The 13,854-nt window shown below is 35.6% G+C and overlaps 1 protein-coding gene across 1 annotated transcript in view; it reads right to left on the reverse strand.

The window, feature by feature from the left end:
* Nucleotides 1–13,854, reverse strand: part of SLC12A2 (solute carrier family 12 member 2) — a 66,719-nt gene that overhangs the window by 28,925 nt on the left and 23,940 nt on the right. The window contains exons 3-10 of the mRNA XM_067316742.1: nucleotides 13,765–13,840; nucleotides 13,081–13,176; nucleotides 10,964–11,103; nucleotides 9,918–10,028; nucleotides 7,574–7,682; nucleotides 6,973–7,100; nucleotides 6,805–6,889; nucleotides 2,040–2,188 (exon numbers count right to left, since the gene is read on the reverse strand). Coding sequence (XP_067172843.1) covers nucleotides 2,040–2,188; nucleotides 6,805–6,889; nucleotides 6,973–7,100; nucleotides 7,574–7,682; nucleotides 9,918–10,028; nucleotides 10,964–11,103; nucleotides 13,081–13,176; nucleotides 13,765–13,840 — 894 coding nt within the window. The remainder of the gene's footprint in view (nucleotides 1–2,039; nucleotides 2,189–6,804; nucleotides 6,890–6,972; nucleotides 7,101–7,573; nucleotides 7,683–9,917; nucleotides 10,029–10,963; nucleotides 11,104–13,080; nucleotides 13,177–13,764; nucleotides 13,841–13,854) is intronic.

Genomic DNA, 13,854 nt, shown 5'->3' on the forward strand with positions numbered 1-13,854 from the left:
TCTAAGCCTCTCTCGCACATGGCTCTTGGTTTAAGCTTCTTAGCACCACCTAAGCTTTCCACAGGTAAATCTTACTACAGGTCATCCATTTTCTGTTCAGCAAAAACACTCAAAACCAGATCTGTCTAAGCACAAAAATCCATTCTTTGCTGAAAGGACTTAATGCAGCACAAAGTGTCAAGGAGTGATAAAATACCACTCATTTTTCAACCAAGTCATTGGCACTTTCAGCCTTAGAATCTATATGCTTACAAGCTGTAAGAAAGACATCTTCACTCACTTTAGAGATTAATTTGTTTGTGAAGTACTATTCCTCAGTTATTTATCCTACAGAAAGAAGCTATGTTTGTACAAAGGGCTTGAGAGGTGCTCAAGCCTGAGGCCCACACACACTGACTGTGACTTGTATATAAAAAACCCTCTCCTAACAGCTATTATTCAGAGACACTGAATAAGTCAGGGGAAGTTCAATCAGAAAAATGAACAAAAGTTCATAATTTCTCTATAGGTAGATAGCCTCTCATGCGAACAATTTCACTGTCATGTCTTCTGAGAAGTCAGAATCAGATTCATCTCACAGGTGCACAGGAAAGGATAAGATGCAACAGGCACAAGCTGCAGCAAGGGAAAGTCCAACTGGATACTAGGTAGAAAAAGGTCACGGTGAGGGTGGCTCAGCACTGCAGCAGGTTGCCCAGAAAGGCTCTGCAGTCTCTATGCTGAGATTTTCAAAATCCAGCAAAAAAAAAAAAGGGGCACTATGGGGAATGCATTCTCTGCGCAGGCCTTGGCTTTAAAACTTACTTTTCCCATTCAGAACCTACTAATTTTTCTACAGACAGTGAGAAGTATGACTAGTTTGGGAGGCAGTAGTACTGTTTTAGACCAAATGGTGAGAAACTAGAGCGTTAGTGACTAACTTATCAGAAATACAAACTACGTTTATGATGAGCAATTTCACTGACGTTACGTCTTAAAGAAAAAGGACACAGAGGAAGCTAGTTTCACAACTCTTCTCAGGAGTGCATTGGAGGATGTACCGGGCTCTTTCAAGCTTTAACAAATGAGGAAAACAATCAACAGATATTGCAGAATAATTACTCCCACAATAGCAATTTTGAAATATTTCCAATATAGACTTTTTCTAAACCCAAAGTGACACCACACACACATTCAAACTATTCCACTCAAGAAAATATATTTTACTGTAATAGAATGGTCTGCATGGGAACATTATTTTGGCATGTACAAACAGTAATTAACTTTTCCAGCCTGCCTTGCAGACAGGTTGACAGCCTTACCTACATGTAGGTTTCCAGCCAAAACATACAAGCTGTTAAAACTGACATTTTTCACATTAGCGGATTTCAGCTTTATCTCCATTCAACCATTTTGTATGCTTATGACCCAAAAAATAGGGCAGAGATGGATTACTACAAAGCAAATTTCTTTCACAAACCCTTATTAATAGTCCACAAACATCCCAATTATCTGCAAAATATAGGCTGAAGACAATGAAATACCCCACCTCTAGAAGTTTTTTTTTGTTTTTAATACAGCAATATCAGTTTTCATGAAAACTCACAAAATCCTTACCATTGAAGATGATATTATGATAAATGTATGCAACTTTTTAAAAGGTCAACATACTTTCTAAGAAACTTAAAAAGCTAGGACACAAACAAGTTATTGGCAGAGGCCACCTACGATTGCTATGCCTCACTATTTAACAATGAGAGCATCTGTACCCATCAGTGAATGATGGCATTCAAACATCTAAACAGAGCAAGCTGCAGTCCACCACCTAACCCAAGCAGTTTACCCAGGAGAAGAGTAAGTATTTATACCACCTGTGTATAAATACCCAGAGGTTTTTAATAAAGTTATCTGGCTGTTCTTCTACATACTAGAGTGTACCACTTAACTATTCCACATTAACCTCACAGTTATGGAGATAGGCATTTTTAGCCAACGGTTTTTTTGCAATTCAAAACACACACACAGAGCACACTAAACTGATTTAAGAAAAACCTTCATACCTGGAAATTGTTCATCAGCCCATAGTGACATTCTGTCTGACAGGATGAGAAATCATAGTTTAATTTGCAAGCTGCAGTCGTGCAATTTGTCAGTTCGGTGATAATGGTGTTATTAATGTTCCCTGTGGCATCTCGAACAACACAGGAACCTAAAACGGACCCAATCACAAAAATAACCATTAACAGACTGGCCTAGCATTTAAGATGTGTCAAGCTCAATTCCCTGTTTAGGTAAGCATATTTTCACAGAGCACCATTAAAATAAGGCAACCATATTTTTAAGAGATTTCAGTTTCAAGCACTTTTTCACCATGAAGAATAAATACAAATAAGCAAACTATCTGCTTTCTTGCTTGAGAATAGCATAAGTTTTAGAAAAAGTTGAGTCTAGTAAATAAGAAAAGGAAAATTCTAGTACAGACAAAAGCTGTAACTCACTAGAATTGCAAAAGCTTAATAGCACAATTTTAGCTCAGCATTTTATTTCTTTGAGTCATGAATTTCCCATAGCACTTTATTTGAAGTTAGTATTATGCACCACCACTTGATTTTATGGTTTTTCTTTTTTCAGATTTCTTAGTGGAGTGAGTTTTGTTGTGGGACATATGTATGCATATACATAGGTATGCACAGTTTTGAAGCTATTTGTTTTCCTAGATGTTGAAGTTTGATGATTCCACAGTTAAATATTTTTGGCTACAGTGACAAAAGAGGTTGGCTTGACGGAGGTAGATCAAGAGAGGAAGTTAACCTTCCTAGATTATTTCATGAATAGTTTTCCTGGAATTTCCCCCTTTCTCTCTATCGAGAATGAGATACTAAGATGTATGTAAGATGACTTATGTTATAAAGTTTCATACACATACTTCAGTTTACAGAGTCTATTATTACACATTTCCTATGGAAACATGCTTCTAGAAAACTTTCACAACTTTTAATCTCATTCCAACATATTGATTTCTAGTTTTGCATAAATATACAAACAGATTCTACAACTCAGCAGTCATATGGGTCAGCCATTCAAAAAAAAAAGGGGGGGGGTGCTTTGTCATGAAACACTTGCATGCCAATTTGTGACACTTAACACTTCCATCATAGCAGTCTCTGTTGTATTTTAAACACTGATTTCTTAGTGAAAAACAAAACCCCATATTCCCGTAGCTCATGCTCTGCTTTACTTTTTTTAAATCAAGTTCTACCACTTCAAAACCACTGTCTTCAATTCATTTGTGATTATTTATAATCTTTATAAATCTACTGTTCAGTAAAACTGTGAAGATGCAGCATTTCAGCCTCTAAGAATAATCTCATTTGATTAAAAAGCCTGCAAGTCTTTCTTTAATGGGTTTTGTTTGTTTTGGTTTGGTTTTTTTAAGACAAACTACAGGAGATGGAGTTCCAGGTTTAATGACTGAGGTAGTTAATTTGTGTTTGGACACCAGCCAATGTTTCAAGGAACAGGAATTAAATAAGTAGTGGGGAATAGAACAGGGAAATCTGCAGACAAGTAAAAGCCAGAAGAATACCCTTAATTTGGTCTTTTCAGAACTTAAGTGACAAGGAGGTCCTGGGAACAGAAGCATATGACTGTTGATGACTTAAATGACTTATTTGCAAAATACAAGTGAAAAGGAGGGCACAGATGTACTACAAGCATATTAGAATAGGTTTAAATTTCTCAAATGACAGTGCCTGTTATCTATATGAAATAATTTCCTTTTCTTTGACAAAAAAGTCCCTAAATACATATACCATACTTAGATTGTTTCCTAGCTTTTAGAACTTAAGTAACAGTTTAGAATAGCACCTGGTCCTGATAGGTGGACATTACTTAATACTTCCAGTTTTCAGATTTATTTTTCAGTTGCTTATCAGGCCCAATTTGGTAAATTTCAGTAAGTTTCCTATACTGATCCCTTGACCTTTTCTTATGGGTATGTGGAGGGGTTGGGGTTTTTTGTTTTAATTGGGATGAAAACTTCTGTATGAGAAAAAAGCTTTTTTTCCCACTATGCAGTTATTTACCCACACCATTCAAATGGTATATAGCGAATGTCACAATATACTTACTAGTTGAAGTATTTCTAGATAACATATATTCTGAATGAACCTACATTCCTGAAATACTTTTTTGTTGGTAATACGTTGCAGTTGCAGACTCATTTAAGCTGAGCATCCCATTAAATAGCTACAGTGCAGTATCACAGCCCTCCTCTTTCTTGTTTCCTTTTTTCATTCTCCAAGTTACAGCTGGCTGGCAGCTCTTTCACACATGGAGTCAAAGTATGACATGAAGGAACAATGGTACTATGAACAAATCTAATGTAGCCTTACCACAAGAGAAAGCAGAACAAAAGCCATTTGGTCAAGCTGTATCCTCAGCAGAAGATACTTAGATATACCTATCAATTCAGACATTTTATTTAACCCTAATTCAGAAAGGTTTTATTTATAATGGTTTCTGGCAACATTTTCGGTAAGAATCTCTAGGTTCTCTTTCTGTAAAAACAGAGTTTCACCTTCTTATAGACATTCAAAAGTATGCTCCTGTCAAAGTCAAATGAAGTTTTGCTATGCTATAAGCTTCTGATAAGTTTAACAAAGCATTTATAGCAGATCCTCCTCTAAGTACATGCAAACAGGGAGATTTTCAGAGATATCACCCTGAATGCTCAGGCTACAACTGAGAAGACTTCTTAACTTCTTTGGTGCTACAAATGGCTATGATCAGCCTCTCATGAATTAGCCCTATTGTTTGGTGTAGAGAAAGCATGTCTTTGCCCCACTCAGAAGTTTATTCTTACTGGGCTTTTGTATGTTTTTAAGCAAATACACTGCAATCTGAATGTTGTTCTTAAGTCATTCAAGAATTTCAGTATACCAAAATAAAGGTTGCTTATGCAGTCTTAATACTGCCACCTGCACATCTGCACAAATCCCTTGCTAAAATAGGAACTGCACGGTCTTTGCCCTTACAACTGCTATACTACTGCAATAGGCCTTCTAGCTCTGGCAGTTGGGCTAGCAATTTTCACCTTCTAAGCCACCTTTACTCGGTTTCCTAAACCTGTTACTTACTACAGACCATGCAAATATTTAAGTAAATCTAAAATATCTTCAAGACCTTGTCACCACGGTACTCAGATACCTTAAATATGAAAGTAAGCACCCTCACATACAAAGTGAGCACATACCATTTGTTCTTGTCCCCTTCAGATATTACTACTCAGTAACATTTGTAGCTCCTTCAAAGTTTTCATGACCTGCTCACCACTACACTGGAAGTATATAGTGGGGAATAAGGGGTGGATGAGGGGAACACATCTGTCCAGTTCCTGATCCAATGCCTCAAAAAAAGCCAACTATTCACTTCCTATCTTTCATTTTATAATCTCTAACTTCTGATAATAGAACTGTTTTTTTTTTTTAATTACCTGAATTCTAATTGTAAATTATAGAAGGCAAGTAGGACAGAATATCGTTATTCACTAAACAATTTAATGTTTGGCTGGCTTTGCAAAGTATTCCTTCTGCAAAATGAAAAATGAAGTTTCTTGTGTTTAAAAGACAACTAATGTATTCTGCCAGGAAATGAATATTAATGATCATTTTGCTCTCATGTGGGTTCAAGCTCTAAAACATTCAGATTTGGTGCAGAGGTCTATGTGGTCAACCTAATTAGGAGATAAATGTAGCAGGTCATTATCCTGCATAGGGCACAATCACTGGAGAACAACTATTTGGCAGAGCTACAGTGCAGTGTTAGCCAACAGAGGCAGACTAGCAAGATTGGTATCTTTAGAAAGGAAGTATCATTAGTGGTAAGATCAATGGTACTCTTATAAAATTCATTCAAAAGGCAGCACAGCTAAGATAAGGAAAGGTCTTTCATATAAGAAGATTGACTACTACTGCCAGAAACTCATTTATATGCTACGTATAAAACCATTTAAGATCAAGGGCAAGAAACAGGCAAGACATGATTTTATGTTCTTGAGATTACTAGAGTAGAATTCTTTTAGGGAGGGGGGAAAAACCCTGAGTGTCCACTGCAGCTTTGGAGCGAAACAGATTTAGAAAGCATCAAACCCTAAGACAAATTCTACTCAGAATAGTCAAAACACTGTGAGCTGGGGAAGAGAGACAGAGAAGAGAGGTTATACAAGACCCAGATCAGTCTATGATTGTTTCTCCTCCTTGCAAAAGTAAAGCTACAGATATTTCTGAGTGTGACAACACTTCTGGAAGCGGGTTGGCCAGATAAAGATATAACTCTCTCCTCCCTTTACTGGGAATTATTGCTTATGCATCCTTGCTAGGGAGTTGTGCGATCATCTCATAATTTACTTCAGGTAAAATAGCTGGCTTCCATCATCTTCAATCAGCACAGCTGTTTGCTAAGTGAATATGTTCTGAAAATGCAGCTTTCTAATCCAAGGATTATCCCACCAAAAAATTCTAAATACAAATTCCAACACAAATATCTGCAACAGTTTAGGAAACATCAGTGAGAAGTCTGTGTCATTTAATCGTCATCTTTAGTGTGAAGCAGTCACTAATCTTGAAAAAGTATCACTCATTTTAGAAAAGATAAAAGCATCTGAAAACTGAATCTCTCTCCAGCCACAAAGAGTAGAAAGCCTTGGCTCTGGATTGCTTTCTTATCCATGAAAGACAAACTGAATTACATAAATTATATCAAAGCACTCCCTCAGAATGAATATGAAAGGATAAAATTAAAAAAATAATAAAATCCACCATTTACCTACAGATACTGCAATTCCTGTGTAAACCAATGTAGTAATTAAGATGGCCAACAGCGTTCCTTTAGGTATGGCTGACTGAGGATCCTGAAAGAAAAATTTCATTGGACAGTCATGATACAGGTATACACTCAGTGTTTGTGATCAGAATTTGCTAATTCACTACTCACCGCAAGATCACCTGAGATATTTGCACCAGCAAGTATGCCAGTTGCAGCAGGGAAGAAAATAGCAAATACAGAAAAGAAAGTTTCCTCATTTCGGAAATCTGGTCCAAAATTCTCTGCAAATATTTCAGCTGTAGAGAAAGATTTGTTAATTTAGATCTGTGCTAACATTTGTATGAAACCTATAGTATTAGCCAATTCTACCTGACCTAGCTCCATGAAAAAGTTCAAAATCACACCAGTATGCCCTACTCACAAAAGTACGCAGAAACCTTTTTAAGATAGGTAAGTTCTAATTCACGTCAGCTCAAAATAAAAGTCAGAGTAACCTTAAACAGCCTTTAAAAATAGAAGAAGTACACAAAATGTTACTTTTTTTAAGTTAGTATAATTAATACTACAGGACCAATTTTCAGCCCTCTAACTTTAAGATTAAGGAATAAAAAACAAAAGTCTGAAAGAATCAGGAAGAAAGAATCAGGAAGAATTATCTTTATAGTTGAATAGGACAGACTATAAGCTATCTTAGATGTTTCATTCAATTACAACAGCATGCCTCTTCTTTGCAAAGATATTACTTAAGATATTAACTGTTCCAACACACCTTTATAACCGAAGAAACCTTTAGGCTTCTTACTGTCCAAAGGAATAAATGTTCCTATGACAAAGTCTGCAATAGCAATTATGAGGATCACCAGTAAGACTATCTGCGCCTGAAATATAATAATTACAATCAGACAGAAGAACCTACTGTTTTTCACAGCTCTAAGTCACAATACTAAGAATATGTTTTAAAATATAAATATTTAAAATTCAAAATTCAGCTATGTCTTCTAATATTTGTATTCCACAAATAAGGAATGCTGGAGAGAACAAGTAGCAGGATTTTCAAGAGAGACGTATGAGTAACTTGAAAATTTAATTTTTTTTTCAAAATGGAATTTGTTATTACTATACCCCCCAAAAAGTGCTTCCTCTAAAGACAAAGTAGTTAAAAGAACTATCTTCTTCATAAGCCTATTAAGAAATAAAGTATTTGAGTAGACCAAGCAAACCTAGAGGAAAAAATGCAATGTACACAAACACTAGCAGTATAGTCTCATTAACTGTGATGATAATACTTTGCTTTATACTTTAATATATATTTATTAAAACTTCTATTACATCAGGAATCAAATAGCATGTTTGTTATTTTATACAATGGACTAGCTTATGTTGTTCAAGTCTCATTATCTCCAGCCTTCTCTGTGAAATTAAATTGCAAAGATTACCACACATTGCTTTTTAATTCCAGTTTTCCTGTGACTATTCTTTCTTATTACAACCTAGGTTTTAAGCTAAAGTTGATTAAAACCATCATAAATTCTACCATACTAATAAAACAGCATTTTAAACTATCCAAAACCTCAAAAGTGTGAGCAATGATAAATCCAGACATTGAGAAGATCAAGATGCTTTAGGTTTTATATTTGGGTAAGCAACCACCCTGCTCCATTATCTTCCAAGTTATTTGATTCTCCATAAAGGCATATGCCAGTGTCTCAGGGAAAACTATTTCTAGTTTGATTTTTTTTCAGGCCTAGGATCAGAACCTAATATACAATAGCATTGTAGCATTGCTGTTGCCAGTTCACACAATCTCAAGTAAAACGGTAGTACAGAGATAAAAAGAGCGTGACAGTCAACAGTAGAGTTAGAAGACCACCTGAAGAAACCAGTTTGTCCATCATATTTAGATCTCTCCATTGCCAAACCTACAGTAGAACAGGTGAGAGGTGCAAGGATTCAGCTGGGTGCTGAAACAAGTCTTCAATAAGCCCAAAGATATTCAACATGAAGTCACCACAGAACAATCGGCACAACTGGATTTATTCAGTAGTGAACCTAGGCTTCTCCATGAGGCAAGACTATTTTCTACATCACTTCCTTACATTGGAAAGTCTCAGGCATTAGAAAAAGAATGAGCTCCTAAGACTTCAACACCGTTGAGTGGTAAGAGAACAGGAACTCTGCAAAGTCATTTTTGAAACATACTTTCCTGGAATCCCAGCCTTTCTTTATAAGCTTTTAGGTCTACTTCAGAGGCATTATTATAGAGTCCCCATGACTTACAGAATTTCCTGGAAAATGGGAAGGCATAGGAGAACATTGTAGGTAACTATTATCAAGAAGAAAGTATTAGTGTTTTGCTGTGCTAAGCTGCATGTTAACCCACACGAAATGCTTGTTGGACAGGTTCAGCTGTTTACTGTAGCTCCTACCTGCCTTCTTCCATGTTGCAGAAACCAAGCCAACAAGCCTTGATGTTTGTATTGAGCAGGATTAAAAAAAAAAAAAAAAAGTTACCAATTTCCTAATAAGGAGGAGGTGATAAGGAGGCAGTGATACCACAGCTCAGGTTTGATATCGAGACATTAGAACAATGGGGATATTTCTATGCAAGCTATTATTATGGAACTGTTCATGCTGCAGAGCAAAAGCAAGATACTGCTAGAGATTTTAAATCACAGAGACCAGATTATTAGTGACCTAATAAATCATTCCTTCAAAGCAAAAACCTAAGTGGTTGAGATTAAGGAGCACAGTGCTGTCTGAAGTTAGGAGCATACAGATACCATTGCAAATGGGAGTTAGATACAATGAAGGATTACCTGAGAAAGCTAAATAATTTTTACAGAAGTGTGCTATTTAACTTAACAGTACATGCCAAAGTTAATTTCTGTAGATTCTTTCCTCTAGATTCTTTCCTCCTTTTCTCCTTTGTGGTAGATCCAAGCAATGCATTTATCTTCACTCCCCCACCTCCCTAAAATCCCTACTCCTGAGTGCACTAAATAAAAACACATTAAAAATAAATCAGCCAGCTGAGGTGAAGAATATAGATAAAAGTATGAGCCAAAGAATAAAAAAAAAAAAAGAAAGAAAGAAAAAAGATAACGGTTCCTTACTTTTGCTTCCCATTCCATTCCCGCAATGGAAATACCCAGCAGTACAACTACTGTGATAGCTCCTATGATTCTGATGTCATTCATTTCATCAATCATCAGTGCTCCATGTTCCTAGGAAAAAGGACACAGTCATATACTTCAACAAGTGCTTATCTCTCCTAATGCAGAATAGAATTCTATTATTACCACCTAAATTTTATTAGCAGAGTTAACCTCTATACCACAAATTTGCTTATTTTATATTCCCTATATGGGCACAAAACAATACTGGTTTTGTCTTGTTTTAAATGTCACTGAATCATCCCAAATGGAAATAATCATTCTGCTTCATAACCCAACCCCAAACAGAATGGCCTGTCTTCAGCTGCCAGAGAATTAAATTAACCAGCAAGGCAACAGCTACCATCTTGCATTTATGAATAGATTTTACTTGATGTTCACTATTACTCTTTTAATGCACCCCAGAATTCTTCTCATCTAAGAAGAGTACGATTGGGTCCTTCTCAATGTCATATTTAATCCCCCCTCCCGAAAAAGTAAAAAAAAACAAACAAAACAAAACCACTTTATTGTGTTTATCTTAAGGAATTATTTCTAATAAGTAGAACTTCTTTAAAAAGGAGCTTAATATAAGCTGCTATCACTTAGAAAAAAAATGCTCACTGATAACAATTCAAGCCAAAATGCTCACTGATAACAATTCAAGCCTTAATTCCTCATGATTCCACATCATGTATCTGTCCTTCTACCCTCTATCTCAGTTGCTGGCTTGGAGGTTACCACAGATTTTGCATTTTATCCCTTCAGGGATGAGATAAGCAGAGTGGGAAGCTTCAGTCTGACACCAATGAAAACCTATTTTATATCAAAAAGCCACTGAACTGCAGCAATAGTTTACTGATATTGTAATCTTGTATGTCATTTCATGTCTTTAAACTGTAATCAGGGCAAGGTAATTAGTTCTCAATAATCTCAGCTCTCAATAACTCATTCTCAATAATCTCAATCAATACTCAATAAGGGTAATCAATAATCAGTCCATTTACCTTGAGCAGCTCCACAACTGTCTCTGCAAAACCAACAACATACATTGCTACTGCAACAGCATTGGCAAATGCAAAAATCAGACCTATGGCACCACCAAATTCTGGTCCCAAACTTCTGGAAATTAAATAATATGCACCTCCTAAAAGGAAAAAAAAAAAGTGAGGGGGGTAGGATGCTATTTAAGATTAAACGGAAGAGCTTATGAGGAAGGGACAGGAATCAACAGAACTTAAGTTTACACAAATGTGACACTATTTATTCTTGCATCTTTCGAGATGTACAATAAAAGGCACTGAAGTTTCAGGAATATATTTCAGGTTTCTAAGAAAATACACAAGTTGTAAGTAATCACCTGACTCACACACCACATCACATTATTCAGCTATACAACCTGTTTCAAGGTTAAAAAACAAGGTATAAAACACAGAAAATGGTATTATTGGGGTTCCCCCCTACCCAAAACTATTCAAAGTGACTATGCATAATTTTACTATTACATATTTTAATTAGCTATAATTCATGAAACTGGCAAAAGATATCAAAATAAACCCCCTCAAGTTCCAAACCTACATGACTTGCTTCTTAACTCTGTTGCCAAAGGAATTTTCTGTACTGTAATGAGACTGTCATAATGATCACATGACAGCTCTTTTTCTCAGAACCAATTCTTCACATTTTTGAGCTTGAAAAACACACTGTCTCAAACACAGCATATGACAAACAAAAAACTTGAGTATCTCAAGCTTTAGGGAAGGGTAAATTCCAAGAGAGTTAGCAAAGGCACATTCCAATGTAAGGCTAAGATTTGTGCAATCAAGGAAAACCTCCAATCCCAGATTGAGACAACTGAGTGACAGGCTGAAAGAAAAATAACATGAAATCCTTAACTCCACTGCATTACAGTTACTGTGGAAAGCTTGTAGGTACCCAACTTTGACATACTTTGTAAGAATGCAACATTAAAAAACAAACATTAAACAATCAACATTTAAAAAAAATAGCACATAACAGAAAAGTTTCCTAGAAACAGTTGTGAAATCATTCTCCAATTCTTGTCATTAAGCACTTCAAAGCTTTCAATAAAGCACTATTTTGCAAAAGTGATTCAAAAATATGTATCCTATCAGAATTCTTAAAAAGTGCTGTTTAGAAACAGACACTAAAGGTTTTTCACAAACAAATATCTAGAAAGAAGAAATATCTACTTGACATTTCTTGAAGAAATATCTACTTTACATAAAACTAAGACTCATAGCCGACCTTTTCTGTTGGGTTTGTTTACTTTGTGATAGGTTTTTGTCTTCATTCTTCATCAGCAGACTTGGATATGCACAGAATGAACTTAAGTGCTTCTATTTTAATTCTGCCACAGATTCTACTAGTGACCATTTTACAGGATCATGAAGCAATTTGAGTATGTCAGACGCTGGTCATTTACAGAATTATTTTGTAGGTACAGAATTGCTGACAACAGCGCATAAATCATGAAAGTGAACAAAAACCATTATCCTCAGGAAACCTGGAGATAATTGAAAGAGACTGAAGAATCTCTTTTCAGAGCAGATTTATTGTGTGTGTGTGTATATATATATAAAATAAATATATATAAAAATATATATATATATTCATGATAGAACTAGAACATGTCTCTTTGTATGTTCTCATATAAAGTCCAATTCATCCTATTATAGAATGTATTTCTTAATTAGTAAGTTCTATTTCAGGACATGTACACATACAAGCACACACACCCCCTAACCAATGCAAATGCTGGAGAATATTAAGCCCCTATTCATTCCTGGACAGGTCTTTCTGAAAGTGCTTATATTCCAAAAATTAAAAATAGATAACGCTTCTCCCACACTGGAAAAATCAAGCTACTAACCAAATCAAATTGCTAGACTAACTGTTGACTTTTCATTTGTATTATGATTACTTAAAGAAAATTAGGAAAATTCTGCTCCTCAGAAAACCAACTCTTCCCTACTCTTTACCTATACTGTCACTCATTTTTCCCATGCTAAAAGACACAGAAGAAATTAGAGGCTCTATCTTTAAAGTTTGCACTTCAGAGTGATGACAAAATACTTTGAAAGATTTATGAAAGTAGCTTTACCTCCTCTTACAAACCCATTTGTAGCTATTGCTGAAGTAGATAGTCCTGTTATAGTTGTCACAACAGTGGCCATTGCAATAACTAGGACAGACAGACCTTTTGGAAAAGAGGGGAAAAAAATTGCACATTCAGCAGTATTAAAACATACAAATCTTCTAATTAATTGTGTTTAAAGAATCAGCCTGGCAAATTTGACACACTTTTGCTGTATGCAGCCCTGCACACTCTGAAGTAAAAGACTACTGTACTAAAGAGGAATAAAGAAAACTTCCTGGATACAAACAAAACTTATCAGACTGGGTAATGTGTCCTTCATCAGCAGGGTAAAAGCTGTATCCTAGGTGAGAATTTTTACAGTTCAATGCTAAGTTAAGCCTTTGAAGAAAATTATTTATATACTACACAGTCTATATGCAGATTTTAGTAAATGGAGATCAAAAGGAGTTTATCTCTACAGTTTACTGAAGACCTACACACGTCAGTTTTAAATTATATATACCTTGTAGCTAAGTGACAATGTGTAAGTAACTTCACACTGATTAAAGTTTTGGTAAGGTTGAAATACTGGCAACATTAAGGTCATTTTCTGCCCGTCTCACAACAAGTTCAGAATCAACACTTCTTTTGAATTGCACATTTAAAAGCCATTGAAGTAAAAAAAAATTACAGCATTGGTACACATACCTATCCCAGCTTGTCCTACAATCCATGATAGTCTGATGAAGAGCATCACACCCCAAATATTTAACATGCATCGTACCTAAGATAATAAAA

This window comes from Apteryx mantelli, chromosome Z (genome assembly GCF_036417845.1).
Source record: "Apteryx mantelli isolate bAptMan1 chromosome Z, bAptMan1.hap1, whole genome shotgun sequence".
In the NCBI taxonomy this organism is placed as follows: Eukaryota; Metazoa; Chordata; class Aves; order Apterygiformes; family Apterygidae; genus Apteryx; species Apteryx mantelli.